The 18,975-nt window shown below is 38.3% G+C and overlaps 1 protein-coding gene across 3 annotated transcripts in view; it reads right to left on the bottom strand.

Moving 5' to 3' along the window:
• Positions 1 to 18,610, bottom strand: part of LOC115761188 (forkhead box protein O) — a 31,096-nt gene extending 12,486 nt beyond the window's left edge. For all 3 annotated transcript variants that reach the window (XR_004017732.1, XM_030702859.1, XM_030702860.1), the window contains exons 1-3: positions 18,174 to 18,610; positions 9,311 to 9,599; positions 9,028 to 9,242 (exon numbers count right to left, since the gene is read on the bottom strand). Coding sequence is in view for 2 of the 3 variants with exons in the window: in XM_030702859.1 (XP_030558719.1) it covers positions 9,028 to 9,242; positions 9,311 to 9,527 (432 nt within the window). In the remaining variant the exon portion in view is untranslated. The remainder of the gene's footprint in view (positions 1 to 9,027; positions 9,243 to 9,310; positions 9,600 to 18,173) is intronic.
• Between the last annotated feature and the right edge of the window lie 365 nt (positions 18,611 to 18,975).

Raw genomic sequence — 18,975 nt, 5'->3', positions numbered from 1 at the left:
TTGGCAAAAGTAACGCTTTATTTTTTGGTTCAACCTTTTTAGCTATTTTTATTTTTTTACTTTTTCTGGCGCGTGTCATAAATAAATTCATAGCTTTTAAACGGCCCAAGCGAAGCATTAACTCGATTTAAAGTTTGGTTTGTCAACGAAGTTTTTAAAATCCATGAAAACTAACTAGCCACATTTCAATAGAACAATTAAATTAAATATACTATTTTTTTCCGCTTTCTTTTTTTGTTTTATTTATTTATTTTACCAATATTAACTAAAAATAAAAACACACGCACATTTTTGTGAAGCAACCCTTTTAGAAAAAGAAACTGTTAACCTCAAATTTAGCTTGACCTTATCCCATTTTAAGGTTCGCCTCAAATAATAAATGGGCTCAAAGCCCTTACTCCCAGCATATGAAAAAAGAGTTAGAGCATCATTTTATGTTTGATTTTATTTTGACATTTGATGGAATCAGTTTTTAGGCCCAAGCTTAATCAATATTTTTACAGTGTATCAAAAAACTATTTGACGTCGGCGGAAACTTGAGCAAAGCCATTTGAACCAGCAAAACTTTAAGCACAAGCCGACTATCAAATTGGAATTGAGTAAAAAGCCCGTCGAAAAGCCGATGAGACAGATATGGCCCATTCCAAGAATCCAACCCCTCCCACAGAAAGTTGTCCAAATATTGTAAAGATATGCGAACATAAAACTGGCAGCATTATCGAGCCGATGATGATGTGATGATACGGGCATGATATAAAGAAAAGCAAAAGTTTTTCGTATCTCTTTTAGTTTTTTTTTTTTGTATCTGGGCAAACTTTTATGAATTTGAGTTGGCGACAAAGCCAAAAGGAAAGTTTGCGATTAATCGCTAAGGCAATGGCGCCTGCCGGCAGAGGAAATAAAAACCGGAAGCCGCAGCTGTAACGGAAGCTGTGCTGAAATTCTCAACTGCATTCAATTGCACCTGCACGACTTTAAGAAGCGCCACATAAAATGGCCAACAAATGGTAAGCCACACAAAATAAGGATCTCATCGTCCTGTCTGTCTGTCTGCCAAGAAGCAGCAGCAGCAGCAGCAGCAGAAGGGGAATGCACTCGATAAACAGTTCATAAGTGTCGCGTTTGTCTCGCAACAAACTGAATGGCCAAAAGGTTCTCAGCCAAAGGCTAAAGCAGCAAAAAGAAAATAAAGAAAAACTTTTCCCATTCAAGTGGCGACAACAACAACAACAACAACAAATCAAGCCAAATTATGTACAATTTGTGCGGCGAGGACATTGCCCCAAAATGTATGCAATCGAAATGGCAGCGAATTGAATTCAGTTTGTGCCACAGTTTGTGCCACAATTTGTGGCAATAGTTTGTTTGTCTGTCTGTCTGTCTGTCCACTCGCTAGTCTGCTTATGAAGCCGATGACATTCATTAAGTACTCGTCCAGTGCACTGTCCACCAAATCCCTGTGCCCGCTGGCCAATGCTTAGCACGTGATTGATTATGCGACAGCCTTTCGGAGCAGGTTTAAGGCACAGGCTTAAAGAGAAGACCGCGCGACTTAAATTACATAATCATTTAGTTTGTTCCAACTCTGCCTAAACCAATCGCAAATTTACGAGCTGGCCATTAGCTGGCCATTCAAATGATGAACGTGCTCCGCCTGGATCCTTCTCATCCGTTGTGGCCAGGTTGTCGGCACCTGCTCTGGCCACGCCCACATAGGCAGAGACAGGTTCTCGTGCCGTGCCAGAATTTTGCAACACGTTTAGCGCTAAGTTAACAAAATATATAATTTTATTATCTTCAGTCCGTCTGGTCTGGTCCGGTCGTCAGGGCCAACCACATGAGGTGCCCCACACACACACATCTCCACATAAAACAGTTTCTCTTCTGGCCAAGTTTTTATTATATCTTTCTTTGATCAGTTGCTGTTTCAGTTTTTTATTTTTATTGGCGTTTCTGATTATTATTGCATTATTATTTATTGCCTGTGGGGTGGCATTTTCTCTATGAGATAATTTCTCAATAAATTTTTTAATTTATTTTTTTATTACTTCTTTTTTGTTGGCGAATCGAAACCAGTTTGGAATGCATTATTTATAATTCTTCAAGTTCATTAAATGCCAAACTTTGGCACTTTGTATGTATATATGTATGTATGTGAGCTGATCAAAAAATAATTTATACCATTAATCTTATTCGCACAGCTAAAAAACTGAAGCTAAATGTAAGCGTAAGACTTGGCTCATTTGTTTGGAGACGAGTTTGGCTAAATTATATAAATTTTTATTTGACAAAAACTTCATGTTTGAGAGATAGTTCATATTTAGAGATTGGGTTGTTTAAAAAGTGTTTTTCTGCAACAGTCAAGCTTATTATGCTATAGAATATTCGTGTATTCCCAAAAACTTGATTTATAGCTATGTGGTGAGAGTGGGGTGAGGATGAAATATACTTTATATATATATATATTATTCTAGAAGCTACTTTTCACATTTCGGGTTCCCAGCTTTTATAACTTAAGAGATTTGCTCAAAGAACAGAATTTCGATTCCGACTTTGATCGATTACTCGAAAACGGGGCAATTTATCGATTATCGGAAACAAGCTAGTACTGCGCGAACACTAGGAGGACCTACGTACTAGATGACAATCCTTTGAGATTCTAGCGCTCATACATACGGGCAGACGGACGGATAAGCGGACAGACAGACGGACATGCATTCGATCGACTCGGCTATTGATGATCAAGAATATATATACTTTTTGGGGTCGGAGATGCTTCCTTCTGCCTGTTACATAGACTTGCACAAATACATTATACCAATTTTACCCATTTTTCATGGGGTGTTTTATTAAATTTTCGAGCCAAGGACATGTTCCTAACAGTTCTCAAATATCGCTTTGCAATGCGGCCTTGCAATCCACACAAAAGTCTACTGCGCACTTTGGCCATATTCCGGAGTGTGTATTTGTGTATGTGTGTGTTTATGTGTGGGTATACGTGTGTCTGTTATTCTGGCTGGGCTGCCAGACGTTCACGAATGCCAGACAATATTTGGCGCATAAATCGTGCAGCATTCAGAAGTAGCTTTATTTTGCATTTTAGTGCGAGAGCCAGGCAAAAATAAATAAAACTAAAAAAAAGCATTACAATTTTACGGCCTAAGGCAGACGTTGGCGTTAATAAGTGCAACAAACCCGAGCGTGCCATAAAAATTCCAATGTTTCGAGTGGAAATAGTGCAACAAATGCCACTAACCTCGGACAATGCAAAACTCAGTGCGACGCAATTGCAATTGCAATGGAAACAGAATTAGAAGCGGCTATAAAAAAAAAAAAAAAAAAAAAAAACTATTACGTGTTTAAGGTCTATTAGATCAGCCTCACAATCAGATTCAACTAATCGAGCAATTTTAAAATATCCCCCCCCATATAATTATTATTGTTATTAGCCATACTTGAGATATTAATCAAAAGCAACAATTTGGAAAGCTTCCGAGAAATTCAACAGTAATGCACGAAATTTATAAATATTCCCAACATTGAATCTAGGATTTCTTTTAATATACATACTTTCAATATTTTAAAGGATCAATCATTTCGAAAGCACATTAAAGCTTGCCATTAACTTTTCTTAAATTCAAAGCGTTTTATTTTTTATAATTAAAGTTTTTGGTTCAGATTCTTACTGCAAGTGCCTTAATCTACATACTACGTGGTGTGCTAATATACATATGTACGTACTATATATGCACATACCTATTTGAGGTTTATCAGTAAAGATATATAATTAAATGGGGGCACTTTAACAAATGGCCTGCAATTAAAATGTTAATAAATAACTGTAACTGAAACTAACACATGCACAAAAAGAGAGAAAAAACCAACAGCTAAAATCATTTGCCAAAGGGAGGCACGGCTGCTTCCGCGTCGCCAGCTGCTGACGTCGCTGTCAGCAGCGAAAAGTGGGCGTGTGTCAGGCCAAGCGTCTACTACGGAATTGCCGGGTACAGTTAGACGAGACACGACACCAGCAACAACAACGACGACGACATGTCAGCAGCAGCAGCAGCAGCCAGAACAACAAATACAAGAACCGAACGAAGATCATCAAAATAAGGAGCCTGCCACAGTCTGGCTACAGCGTGTGAAGAGGAAGAGAGAGAGAGAGAGAGAGAGAGAGAGAGAGAGAGAGAGAGAGAGAGAGAGGGAGAGATAAGTAGAGATCGACAGAGCTCGGCAAGGGGGGCTCGTGCAAGGTTATTATTTATTTATAAATAAAATATTGCTGATTGCTCTCATGTGTTTAGCACGCTCTCTTTCCCCCGCCTTCTCTGTCACTCTCTCATCTAGCATTCTCTCTTTTTCTCATTCCTATCAGTCTGTCTTTCAAGATTTCTACTGTGCACAATTATTCCAGTATTTGCACGTTTCATTTCATTGGATTTGCCAAATGTAAAGGAAAACAAAAATATTTTGCTTCATTTTACTTTGCGACCGCTTCTCGTAGCCCACACACAGAATACCTCCACCTCTCTTCCACTTATTGGTTTTATTGTGTTTCGAACTAGTTATTGTTTTTGTTATTGTTTCTCACATGCGCTTAGCACAAAATGCGCCGCTAACCGCATAAACGGAGCTGGGCGAACGAGGGTTAATGCGGCGTATACTTAACGCGCGCGCTTAACTAGCGTGCAAAATATTTTTGTTGTTAATCGTTGGCGTTTACAGGTTCTATTTCGCATTCTCCTTTCCGCTTCTCTTTTCTGCTGTTGCTTCTTGTTTGCATGCCGTCTCGCTTTTTTTTTTTGTTGCCATTTGATAAATTTGCAAGAGCGCAGCTGCATTTTTTCTTTATTTATTTTATTTTTTTTTTGTATTTCCTTTTGCAACTTTGCTAAGACGCAGTTCGACTCGGCACATGTCACATGGGCCCCGCGGCCCGCTCCGCTCCTTCCAAGTGGCTGCTCCAAGTGTCAAATTGATTACGCAAGCGACATTGGTTAAACGCAGTTAATGAATGGAATTACTTAGCCCACCTTGTGGTGAAATGCGGGGCACGTGTACTGCAACTGTATGCATAATGAGACCCGTTCTTTTGTAATTCCCCCATATAGACAGGCAAGTGCTGCGGGTGCAAGGCTGTGCCGTTAAATGGAGCCGTTTATATCGGAACTAGTTCGAATAATGATTCCCTATCTTGACGCCCCTGGCAAGGGGGGCACAATGCACTGATAAACACAAATGCCTTATGTACTTAGGGTAACAAAAGAAGTGCGAATTGGCCACTTGAGGACAGCTGATAAGGTGTATTGATAAAAAAAAGTTACAGTTACAATGACTATATAACTATCTAAAGATAAGCACCTCATGTTTTGAGTAGCCTTCAGGGGAAAAGATTAATTTTAAAACGTCATTTGAGGTATGTCCATAGAACCGTTAGAAAATATATCCCAGCTGCAGCTCACATCCTTTTGCTATAAATCAGCCTCATTTAATTACTGCATCGACTTATAAAAACTACAAAATGTTGGGCCAAAAATATGTTAACACTTTTAGGATCGCAGCCAAAGAAAAATAAAAATATATTTATACAAGAGAACATACGAGCACATACCTATAAAAATACAAGTTTTATTTCAAGAAATAGAAAACAAAAAATTAAATTAAAAAAAAATAACACTAAAGAGAAAAAAACTTGGCACAGGTTCAATGGCCAATCGTCGCTGGGAATGAAGACAACGCGAACGTGAACGTTGCCACAGACCGACCGCGAAGCCAAATTTAAAATTCCACAAATGTCATTTCAGTTTGTTTTTATTTTCCTTTTTTTTTTTTTTTTTATTGAAGAGGAAGCGCCTGGCAAAGGTGTTGCAGTGTGCCAGAATGGCCAGAGGGGCGGGTCGCGGGCGGCGGGGGGCGAGCCGCGGTCAGGCCAAAGGAAGCAAATGTCAGAGAATTGCAACGTGTTGCATAAAATTAGCCAAAGACTCTAGAGAAATTCATAAAAGGCATCCCGCACTCGACTGTCCCTTTCAGCAGAAAAACCGGAAAATTGCAGCACTAAAAATAGTCAGAGTGCACACGTTCAGCTGCAGTTGTACACTCAGAGAAAATTCATGCTCACAGCAAAAAGTTCGCATTTCGATCAGTTTTTAAATGCAAGAATCAAATGCAGTATTTAGATACCCTTGCACAGGTTATTATAATTTTGTTGTGAAATGTGTAACGCATACAAGGAGACATCTCTGATCCCATATTATATATATATATATTCTTGATCAGTAATAAAAGCCGAGTCGATATAGCTATGTCCGTCTGCCTCTCTGTCTGTTTAAAAACTATCGTCATGAAATTCTGCAGAAGTGCGCGCAGTACATATGTCGAAACCAGCCGGATCGGACCACTTTATCATATAGCTGCCATAGGAACGTTAGGTCGAAAAGTAGACTCTTGTACTAAAAACTTTTTTGTCTATCAAGATATCTTAACCGAACTCCGCATTTATAAGTTTTACTTTGCATCTCATATATATGAGAAATCCCTTCAACATCGGATCACTATATCATATAGCTGCCATAGGAACGATCGGTCGAAAATAAAGTTGTTGCATGAAAAACTTTTTTGTTTGTCAAGATATCTTGACCAAACTCGGCATTTACCATTTTTACAATGCTCCTCATATGTATGCAAAATCCTATCAACATCGGACAACTATATCATATAGCTGCGATAGGAACGAACGGTCGAAAATTAAGTTGTTGTATGGAAATCTTTTTTGTCTTTTAAGATATCTTGACCAAACTCGGTATTTATAAGTTTCACTATGTTTCCCACATTTATGCAAAATCTTATTTATATTGGACCAGTATATCATATAGCTGCCATAGCAACGATTGGTCGAAAATTAGGTTTTTGTATGTTCAAGATACTTTAGCCATACTTTGCATTAACTATTTTCCCTGTGCTTTTTAGTAACGGGCAAAATATTATGAAAAGGTTGGGTATGCAAGGGTATTAAATCTTCGGCGTGCCGAAGATAAACCTTCATTCTCGTTAAGACCTACTTTTGGAATGTTTTAAATCAAAAGTTTAAAAACATAGACCTGGCTTTTTTCCGAATACGGTTGTAGATTTAACTATGGGCTATATTTACATCTGCATGTCGCAGATGCGACTGTCCTTGACTGGGGCTGCCCGTCTTCCTGTTTTGGCTCTGTGTTGAATTTACTCTTCGAGTCCGCTCGGCGCGTGTTTTATGCCAACTGCGTACTTTCTTTGCCCAATCAGCAGTCGGTGTCAGTTTTCGCAGAACACGAATCGCACTGACACATTCACGCCTAAAGCGTCATCAGAGTGCGTTCTCATTCTCCGGCAGTTTCTTTATCAGGCTGTTATTTTGCCGCGTAATCGCCGAAAAGGGATCGAAACGACAGTCAGACAGTCGGGCAGTCGGACCGACGGAACGACACTCGACTACTTCCGCGAAAATAGCAACAGGCACATTTATAAACAATAACAATAACACATTCGCATTTATAATACGCTCATCACGCGATATTTCGCCGTACATCATCATTATCATAAAAAAAAAACTATAACACATCAAAATGGGTTTCGGATGTCGCCAGTGCAGCAAATTTTTTGGTTTTTGGTAAATGCGCAGACAGCGAGGTGTTAAAGTACAGCAACGACAGTCAGTCTGGTAAAAAATCAAAAACCCAAACCAAGCAGCAAAAAATTGGCGTCTAAATTCGTGATATGGCCAGAAAGTGGCGACGGGCAGGAATCACGTGCATGACGCACAACAGTTCGTGCGAACTGGAACTGGGAATGGATTGCGTTCTGTTGAAATTGATAAGCTGTTCTCTAGGAACAGTTTAAACTGGTTAAATATTGTTTGGAGTTATTTATGTGTGTTTATTATTTATGAAAACCATTCGAAACTTTTAGGAAATGTAATATGATCACTATACAATATAAATATAACTTATTCATTTAATTTGCAAAGTGTGAAGCGCAATTTTATTGATATACAAGTGTCAATGACCTTGCGCCATTTTGATAGCTAGCAAAAAAAATGAGCATGACCTTATCAGCCGAAGAAAAAAATACTATGTACATGCACAAAAACTTAATCAGAATTCCGATTGTTAACTGTTTTTTAACTGCCACACAATATCAGATGCTTGCATCGGGTCAAACAGAAAATAATCGAAAAGAAACCCTCTCACTTAATATGAATGGAAATGAAACGTGTTCTTTGTGTGCGTGTGTGCGTGTGTAACTGTTCTTCTATTTACGTATGAATGGATGTAAACAAAACGTAAGAGAGCAATGATAAAAGCGCATTAATTGCAACTTTGTGTTCTGTGCATGGACCACGCGATAGGGCGGTGAGGATGGGGGGCACACAGGGAGGTAGCATGTGTAATATTTCATGTATTTATTAAGTAACATGCACAACAAGTGGAAACGACAATGCAAACAACAGCAGACGACGACGTCGACGTCGACGGCCACTGACCGAACGACACACAACAGAAGCAGAAGCAGAATAATATGCGAAAAAAAAATTCAAGAAAAAAGCACAAATCGAATACAAAAAGTAAAGCAAACCAAACACGCAAAAAAAATGAAGAATACAACGAAAAGCACAACACACAATTGCCGACTCTTTCACTCCATTAGGCACTCTCTTTGGCCGTGAACTTGACCATATTCTTGCTTCTTTTATTCGCACGCTATAAAGAACCGAATCGTGTTTGGAACTAGTCGAATAAACCAGTTAGCATTATGCAATAGCTCACAAATATTGTGAACTTGTGAACAGACAAAGCTCATGTGAGCGCACTAGCATAGTCGCATGTGTTCTTTTATTTTGTTGTTAATGAAGATGTTCCCTTAAAGAGAAAATGTCCATTTAAGGAGAAGATGTTCCCTTAAAGGAAATTAACAACAATTGCTTCCGATCGAATTGATTGGCTAAAAGAGACAGATTTACACCGAAGAACAAGAACTTAGACTTACCTTCCAGCCAGCGCTGCTATTCGAGTCGCCTTTATCCTTAAAATAGGACACGTTTTGAACCATCCACTCGTAGATTTGGCTCAGCGTTAGTCGCTTGTCTGTGGCGGAGCCTATGGCGTGCGTGATGAGATCGGCATAGGACAGATTGCCCCATGCGTTGCGACGGGATGAGTTCTTTTTGGCCGCATTCGCATTCTGCATGGCCTGCTGTGGATCTGCGAGTGCAAGAATTTGTCAAATAGAAACAGTCGGAGGAGGAGCAGCAGGTGAGACAGTTGCTTACCGCCGCTGGCCAGCTGCTGATTGCTGGCCTTGGTGCTGTCCAGCTCATCGACGGGCTCCACAAAGTTCTCGGGCCGTGGACATGGCCACGTGTTGGAGCGGGCGCGCGTCTGCGGCTCAAAGCCGCCATCTGTTGGCAGCTCGCCGACCAGCTGATCCATATGCAGCCCGTTGTCCGACCGGGGCAGGGTGGGCCAGTCCTGAGCGAAGCCGTCCATGATGGCAAACAGTTCGTCCTGTAGTTGCAGCTTTGTGGCTTTCTGCAGCTCGCTCCAATACTTGAAGCAGCACTGCCAAATAGAGACAGAGAGAGAGTGAAAGAGAGAGAGAGAGAGAGAGCGTTAGTTAAATTGAGCGCAACTAAATGAAGCTCTTAGCAATATACCCTCCCCCTGATGCTCCGCGCACACACTTTCAATTGATCTCTAGTTAATCATAATGCGAATTGCCCTCATTTGCAATTCCATTAAATCATTTTGCAATTCCATTAAGTCATTTTGCCATATCATTTAGTTATTAAACGAGAACACGAACCAACCTTTACGGCTAATGGGACAAATGATGGGACTGGCATTCCATTATAATATCCGTTCACGATTAGCATGTCATGAAGAAGCAGATGATATAGACGCCAGCCTTATTCGATTTTCCAATTCAGGTAATTTAACCTGTTTCAAATTGATTACGAAATACGATATTTTTATGCTTTAAAGAAGCCAGCTCATTTTGTAAAATGAGTATCAAATAAAATAAATGTATGTATAATTACTCGATTTTAAAAATATTTAATCAATTAAATACAACCTGTTTCAAATTGATTACGAAATAAAGTATTTTAATGCTTTAAAAAAGCGAGCTCACAAAAAAAATGTAATAAATAAACTAAAATTATAATTTCCCTCTTTTATAAATATAAAATTAATTAATTTTCTTTAAGCACATTTTTAGTCCTGCCAAATTTCAGAATAATATATAAAGAAGAACATCATTTTGTGATAAAAAAATAAGTAATAAATAAACTAAAATTCGAATTTTCCTGTTTTATAAATATTAAATTCATAAAAAATATCAATTAGCACATTTTTAGTCTTTCCAACTTGCAGATTTTCATACAAAGAGGGAAAACTGGCAGCACAAAGAGCAAAAGCCCAAAGAGGGCGTATTTGCTTAAGAGCGAAAATAGAGTATTTGAGTAGGGTATTCATGTGACTGAGTGTGTGTTGGCGCAATCAGCTCTGGGTTACGATCTCGTCAGATGCGTTGATCAATTGAGCTCCATTAGGGTAGTGTGCGTGAAAAGTTGCTGCTTTTGTAACTACATTTAGCATGCCAAACTAACTAAATGATAATATTAACAAGGTAATCAAAAACAAGGCATCGAAGTGCTGTCAAACATTTGCTTTGTGAAGCTTTTGTCAATAGACATGTTGTATATAAATATGTGTGTATACCACACTATTCAAAGTGTGTGTGTGTGTGTGTGTGTGTTACTTTGTGTGTGTGCGTGCACATTATCAAAAGTCTATTGACACTGGCCGCGCTGTCTGCATGGGGACGCTGATAAGCTACTGAAAATTGACTGCAGCTTGACGAACTTTGCACGAATTTTAAATGCTCTTATCACTTTTCTTCTTCCTTTTTTGGACAGCCGAACTTTGTTGAAAGTTGTACAATACGTATAGTATATATATATATATATGTGTGTGTATGTAGCTATGTATCTTATCAGAAAAAAGCTTTGTATTCAAATACATTGAGGCCTGAACACAGTTTTATTTTCGACTCAATCGCAGACTCTCTTAAATTGGCACATGATAACACAGCCGCCCACTTCGCAAGAGAACGTCCGCTCTCTTCGAGAGCTTTGTAAACAAATTGAAATATGTGTGTGATTTAAAATACACCTCACGCGCACACTTTTGCACGCTCGCAAAGAGAGCGCCAGACACACACGCACACATTGAAAACTGAATATGTACAATGAAATTTTAACGAAAGAGGCGCAAAACACAACGGCCGTTGATCGCCGCAAAGGTTTTTTATTTATTGAGTTTGTTTTCGTTTTTGTATTTTTTTTTTGTTCAACATTTCTTTTGATTTTGTGTAGTTGTTTTTTTTTTGAACAGTGGCGCACTAGGTTTACCCTGTGCGTGTGTGTGTGTATGTGTGTGTGTGTGCGTGTTTGTATGTAAATTTAGGAGCAGATGTGGCGATGGCGACAGAGGAATACCTTGAGACAACAGCACAGAACACGGAAGTGTATCAAACAAACGTTGCTCTTGTTAAGTATGTATGTATACATATGTACATATGTGTGTGTGAATGCTTGGGATCTACCTGTGCAGGTAACTCGCACATATCCGAGTTATTCCAAGAACATGAACCAGCCGGCAGCAAACTCTCTGGAACAAATGCTGGCTACAAAAAAAGTAAGGCCTTGAAATATTTTTGAATAGTGCCATTTTTTAGATAAGCTCACCCGGCATTACATAACATTTGTAGCGAGTAGTTTATGGCTGTAGATAATGAGAATGAAATGGAAATTAGCTGCATTTTAACAGCTGGAAAAACCGCACGAACAGCCAACTGAACTGCACCTCAAACTGACCTTAGACACCACCGGCAACAGAAAAACAGCAAAATAGAAAAACAGTAAAACGGAAAAATGGAAAACAAAACAGAAATGAAAACCCATAAACACCCTGTAGCCAATTATATCCGTCACATAACTTTTACAGCAAAAAAAAAAAAAAAAAAAACAAATAAGTGGCATTGTCTAGTTGCGAGTGCACGACTGCAAAATACTCTGTTGCAAGCAGTTTATATTCATTATACACAAAAATATACAAAGACATTCACACATACACGAACATTAAACTTCGGTGCTTATTGTCCGATCAAAAAGCAATTTTCAGGAGGGACAGTTACACTACACTACACTCGAATTTTGGAGGTTGGTTAGCAATATTATTAAAATAGAAGGAATGGGAATTAGGTATAAAAGAATATTTCATTTCAATTTCAAATCTGAGTGTTGATTAAAAGTGCATGCATTCACTGTCTGTATAAAAAGGTATACTCATCTACACAAAATGGATTCAGGGTACAAAAAGGTATACTCTATATGTACTCGTGTGTAGTAAAAGCAACTACGACAACTTGGGTTTTATGTGTCAAACTATTAATTGGCTCTATTCTTAATAGCTGTGCACTGTTTTCAGATGCATTTGTAGGCCAGGCACTAACGATTGCCTTGTGCTTTAAAATAGTCCAAATATTCAAATATTTTCTTTTCGAAAATTGCGTCGCACAAGTGAGAAGCCCCTGATGGCTACTTGTTGCCGCATAATAAAAGTCCAAATTCTTGGCAATGCAAATATATATATATATATATATATATATATATATATATATATTTTAATTGCGAATAACAAAATGAATAAAAACACAAGGCAAATCTTTGATGGGACAGCTCTCGGGTTTTAAAATCTGCGTCATCGAATGTTTTTCTATACATTATCAAATTCCAGCAAAGTTAATTTGATATCAACGAAATAATGTGATTTGTTTACAACATCAAAACACAAAACCTGCCCAACAAAAAGCATATAGACCTACGCCAGACGAGACTAAAAAGTATATAACACGCATATTGAAGCGATATATATATACATATATACGTTATATATACATATATCAAAACACATATCGGGCATTATTACCACCTGAAAATGAGTCAGAATCGTTTCTCAAAGTGGGCCGCGTAGCATAACACAATTTTTTTATAAGAACCAGAAAAAAAAAGAGTGTGGGCGAGAAATTAGCATCTGAAATTTTGTACAAACTACGTAGTTCTAATTCTGTGCATTACACAATTTTCCCAAAACGTATCTGTGCCGTGAGTTGATCGAGAAAAGTACCTCGAAACGAAATAATTTGCATTTTCAATGTCACCAGAACGGAAAGGAAAAGTTCACTTTGACAGCAACTCATTAGCGAAAAGTTTAACTAATCTATGGATCTCTTATTTTAAAAGAGAGAGAGAGAGAGAGAGAGAATATATAATGCATAAATATTTAAACAGAATTTAATAATAATAATAAAAGGCAGGAAAACAAGTGGCGAGCAAACAAGAAAATGAAAGCAATAAACAACAAAAAACGCACACATAATAAAAAAAGAAAACTAGAACGGGACGAATATCGCATACCCTTTGTTTTAAAAGCTGTACGATAAGGTAGTGTGATTTTGATAAGGTTGTATGTTATGTTATAATGTTATAATTTTTAGTTATAATATTTAGTTGCTGTGTTTTTGATAAAGATAGCTTGAAAACCGGAACAACTTTTGGATGGAAAAACTAAGTTTTCGACAGATAATTCCTTTATCTTCCAGCTATACAACTTACATATCCGATTAGGCAATCTTCTTCCATATATTCTCCCTAGGGACTTAAACTCTATAAAGTCAATGCGACTCACATTTCGTGTAAAAGTTATAATACCCCGGCTAGAGTATAATGAAAGCAGAATAAGAAAGACGCCAACACAAAATTAACTAAAGACTTATTACGTAACATTTCTAACGCTTTACTTATTCTTTTTTTGTTTTTGTCCGATATTCGGAAGAGTAAAAATAAACACACTCACACACATGTATTTAGAGTTTGGCCGGATCAAGTGATAAGCAAAATATTAAAGAGTATGTTTTATATGCATCTATCTAGAAAGAAACATTTATCTGCTGCTTATCAGACGGGGCCAAGTAGATCCCAACGGTGTAGCTCTCTCCTAATCAGTGTGGCCAATACAGATAATTTTTGGCTAAATTTGGGCACTTTTAGAGGTCGTTGGGTAAAAACTATTTTATGGCATCTCAACAAAAAATTTAACACTTTTTTTTTAGCACTGGACTCGGCTAATTTTTTGAAGCGGCATTTGACAACACTGCTTCCGATGATCAATACAAATCCTCTGATCAGTGTGGCCAATTCAGATAATTTCTGGCTAAATTTGGCTACTTTTAGTGGTCCGATAGCAAAATGCAGCTATTTTTAACACTGGTTTCGGCTACTTTGACAACACTGCTCCCGATGTTCATGCGATGTGATTATGCGTCCGAATCAGCCAACCCCTCACACATGGCCAGGAAGTAAAAGATCGACCCACACACGCACATACAAAGAATATATACACACACACACATACAGGTACGCGCGCACACACACACACATGCTTGGCATAACTCGTCAAACAGGATTATTAAGCAAAGTATGTCAGCGCTGGCTTTGCTTTAAAGACGGCATCTCGAGTGAGAGAGGCGGCCCTCGGACGAGAAAACAAAATAAAGCTGACAGCTGGTCAACTGGTCTCGGTCCGCCTTGGCTCGGACTGGCCGGGCCAACACCTCGGCCCCAGATGTAAATGACAAAGATGCTGGCCGGGCCGAAAGCCGCTCACTCTTGTTACCGTTGCAGTTGGATTGGGCCAGAGTGCTCTCTGGTCACACTTGATCGGGCGACCTTTTAGGCCAGGCTGATATTGAGCCGCCGATTAGCATTTCCCGTTCCCATCTGGCGAAAGTGAAATCCATAGCTGCGCTTTTATAACTTTCTTTCCCTGGGGATCATGGCAACAGATTTTATAGACTTTATTCATATCCTGCAGAATTTTAGTACGAATGTTCTCTTGTAGAACCTTGGCATTCTCGTGCCGAACTTCTAGCTAGTAATAAATGCAGTAATATCTTAGTTGAATGTTTTTTAAAAGTTAAGTCATAGCTGGTAACTAGAGTCAGAGCAAAATGTTTGTGCTAAATTTTGCTATAATCAGTTAAAAAAACACATTTTGTTTTTGACAATTCTTAAATGAAATAATTGGCATTGAAAACGCTTGGATTAAGTGTAAAATATGTTTATATGAAAATTATGCAGGGCAATAATTCTATTTATAACTGAATTTCTGATAAAATTTCTTGTGTTTTTTTCCCTTTATAAAAAAATTACACGTTTGATGCTTGCGTTAGTTGCCAGCTTTTGGTATAATCTATTTCAAAATCATAGCTTAAGATCGTAAAAACACATTTTGTTTTTGACAATTCTTCAATTAAATTTGAATAAGCATCGTAAACGCTTGGATTCAGTGCATAATATGATTAATATGAAACTTAAATAAATCTATTTAATTCTTAATTTTGTCAAAAAATTCTTGTTTTTTTTTCGCCTAGTTAAAAATTATATGTTCGATCCAGGCGATAGTTGCCGGCGTTGTAGCCCGCGCTTCACTCGCCTTTAAGCACTTGATGCACACACAAAATGTTGGCGCTTTACGACGCTCGCGTTGGGCTCTCTTATCACACACGCATTAAGATAACACACACAGAGTACATTATCTGTGGCCAGCAACAGTCCAGTTTTCCCAGCTATACAAATGTCTGTCTGTCCATATATATATAGATATATATATATATATGTATATAGCTTATCACACGCGGCATTCCCCGGACTAAAACCTAGCACAACACAAAGAGCAAAAGTACCTTTCTTAGATGCCTTTTTCTCTCTCCTCTTACACACACGCACGCACACACACACGCACACGTATGTTTAGTTGTATGTGTGCGTGTGTGTAGTTTTGCATGTTTCTGTCATTACTTTTCATTAGCTGCTGGTCTTAAGTAAATCATCTCAACCCTGCACGCTCCCATGCATTCCCTCTCCCTCTCCCTCTCGCTCTCGCTAGCTGCAGCAATATTGTAAGTTCCCCTCTCCCCCCCCCCCCCCCCCCCCCCCCTAACGGAGAATGTGGAATGGAGAGGGAAAGCACCAAAAGAGGCGGTCAGTCATCGCAGTCGCCGCATTCTGGTTTTCATATGCTGCTGCTGCTTATACCCTTCGCTTCAAGCGGGCATATCGATTAGCTCATGCGACTTGCCAGCAGTAGGCAAGAGTAGAGCATCGCATTGTCGCCTAGGCTAATCTTATTTGTTATTAATTTATGAACTCAATTATCGCGGAAGCGCATTCAAATAAAAGCTTATTGAAAGTGCAATGCGCCGACTCTTTCGCACTTGTTGGCTTTGGAGCTTTACACGTGCCGAGGAAGGTCAAAGAGAGAAACACGCGCGATCCGCTCGAAGGGGAGCAGACCGAAGCTGGCAAATAAAAGATGATTTTTATTTATTTTATTTTTCATATTAATCAAAGGCTGTTTGGGTTATAGGAAATCGCCTATCGATCGATCAACAAATGATTGGAATCATTTTTAAAGCAGATGCAGTTCATAAATAGATAAAGCTACATCTAATGAACAATTTTTACCTGGGCGGACATCGCCTGTTGTCGAGAGCTACTTTTTTGTTAAAAACTTTACTCGAAAACCACTTGAGAAATTTAGAAATTAAATGAGATTATTTTGTTTTCTGATTTTCTAATTATTTAAGTATATTCTTTATATGGGGTATATATAATTGATCCCATCTAGCTGAATTTAATGTTTAAAAAAATAAAACAACACAATTTGGCTAGAAAAAGGCTGAATTATCAACACTAGTCCGGCAGCATTCCCCTCCAAAGATCTCTCACCGTATTTCGTAGAAAATTTTCCTTGAATTTACTTAAATAAATTCGTTTGATTTATGGCTTTTAGAATTAATAATTTGGCAAACCTATTTCAGACACTATCTGAACACACAATCTCAAGATATGCCAAAACGGCCAAGCATAGCCATAAATACACCAGTTCCAACTACCACCAGCAGCTATAGATAAGCCATTTACATAGACATTTATATAAGCACGCTCTGCACTTATCACTGATCGCCGGAGAATCGACCCATTTAATAAAGTCATTAGACCTAATCACATTTCAATGTCAATACTCTGTTGAGAAACTAAAAAAAGACGACGACAGAAAAAAACGAATTGAAGTCCTGAACAAAACGTGGAATAAATTAAACAAAAACTTTGGAAATGATTCCCGAAATTCCAATAGAGAGACAAGACTTCCTATAAGAAATATTGTGCGCTTTACACTACGCTTCAAAAGTAAAGACTTTCTAATAATTGTTATGTTTTCTCTTTTTTAAAGTCCACAACAAATAGTACATAGATTATTTATTTAATATCTTAATTTAAGAAAATACAATAGGAAAATAAAAAAAGTTATTATTTGTTCTTGAACCCTTTCATATTGTCAGAGGATTCCCGCCGTTCGACCTGTGTGTCGTAGCTAATAAGTCACACTTGCTGGAAGGGTAACAGAAACAAAAAAAAGAGCAAACGACAGCGACATCAGCGACAGCGACTGCGACAGCGACAGCGCACCGACACGCGCTGTAGTCGACGCTATCAGCAGCGCGTACTATTTTTAGACGCATTATCAGCCGTGTTCTAATTAAGATCTCTGCACTGGGCTTTCAAACAAAATGCTCACTAATCAAAATCGCAGCTCTGCAGCCCCCAAAAGAAGCGCAAGTTCAATAAGTCCAATAGAAACAATCATCTCCAATTGGAGTGATGGATACAGAGATACATACACACGCGCAGTTCAATTAGCCCCATAGAATTAAATATATCCAATTGGAGTTATAATATACATATGTACTTACATACACAAATTTAAACACGCACACATGCACACAAGTTCATACTCAAGTAAGATACAAGATGCCCAACTTCGATAAGTCCAATAGAATAAACTATCTCCAATTGGAGTTATAATGTAGACACACACACAAGTTCATAATCAAGTACGACTCTGATCCGCCTGATGATAAGCGTCTCGCATTTAACCTTTTGTAGGCGTTAATTGGACAGAAAACTTAAAACTATCTTAGACATGTTTAATGGAAATGTTTCTATTTACCTGTGTTGGTCTAATCAGAAATTGAGTAGAAGCTTTGCTGGCTCCTGATGAGGTTGCTGTTGTTGTTGTTGTTTTTGTTGTTGTTGTTGTTGTTGTTGTAGCTGCTGTTGTTGTTTCTTGTATTCTTGTGTTTATTGTTGTTAGTTAATATTGTGCACTTTATTATTAGTTGTCGACACTTTCACGGGAGTCTCTTTGTTGTGCATTTATTAACTCTTTAAATGCGATGTTTTTTGTTGTTTTGAGCGCAACTTTTGCCGGTTTTGTGTATTAATTATTATTAAGCTTCGTTTAAAGGCTAACTGGCATAATTTCTTGCTCACACACACACGCACACACAGTTACGTGTATCGATTCCGCATACAGATAAGAATGTACACATGTATATTATGTACAAACACACACTTATGTATTCATACACTTGTTGTTGGTTTTTTGTGGGCGGCTTCTGCTGTTGCTTGAGCTATAAACATACAAATTAAAACTGTATTTACTTAAGGAATAATAATAAAAATATAACAAAACAAAAAACCAAGAGCAAGTTATGTATAAATGTAAATATGTTTAAAAGCTTTATGAAGAGCGCGCGTGTTGGTGCCAAAGAGCGGGAGTGGAAACAAAAGAGAGAGTGAGCGTGAGATCGCGTCACGTCACCAATTCATGCCAATTGGACGCATACAGAAATTAATTGGAATTCGTATAAGAATTCAATGAAAGCGTGCGCCGCAGTCGACGACGGCACAAACACACACTAACGATCTACAGCACACATATACATAAGCAAGCATATGTGTGAGCTTAT

Source organism: Drosophila novamexicana, unplaced genomic scaffold (assembly GCF_003285875.2).
Source record: "Drosophila novamexicana strain 15010-1031.04,08,12 unplaced genomic scaffold, DnovRS2.1 tig00000463-arrow-arrow-pilon, whole genome shotgun sequence".
NCBI lineage: Eukaryota > Metazoa > Arthropoda > Insecta > Diptera > Drosophilidae > Drosophila > Drosophila novamexicana.
The sequence above is the reverse complement of the archived record's forward strand: the minus strand, read 5'-3'. Positions and strand labels throughout refer to the sequence as shown.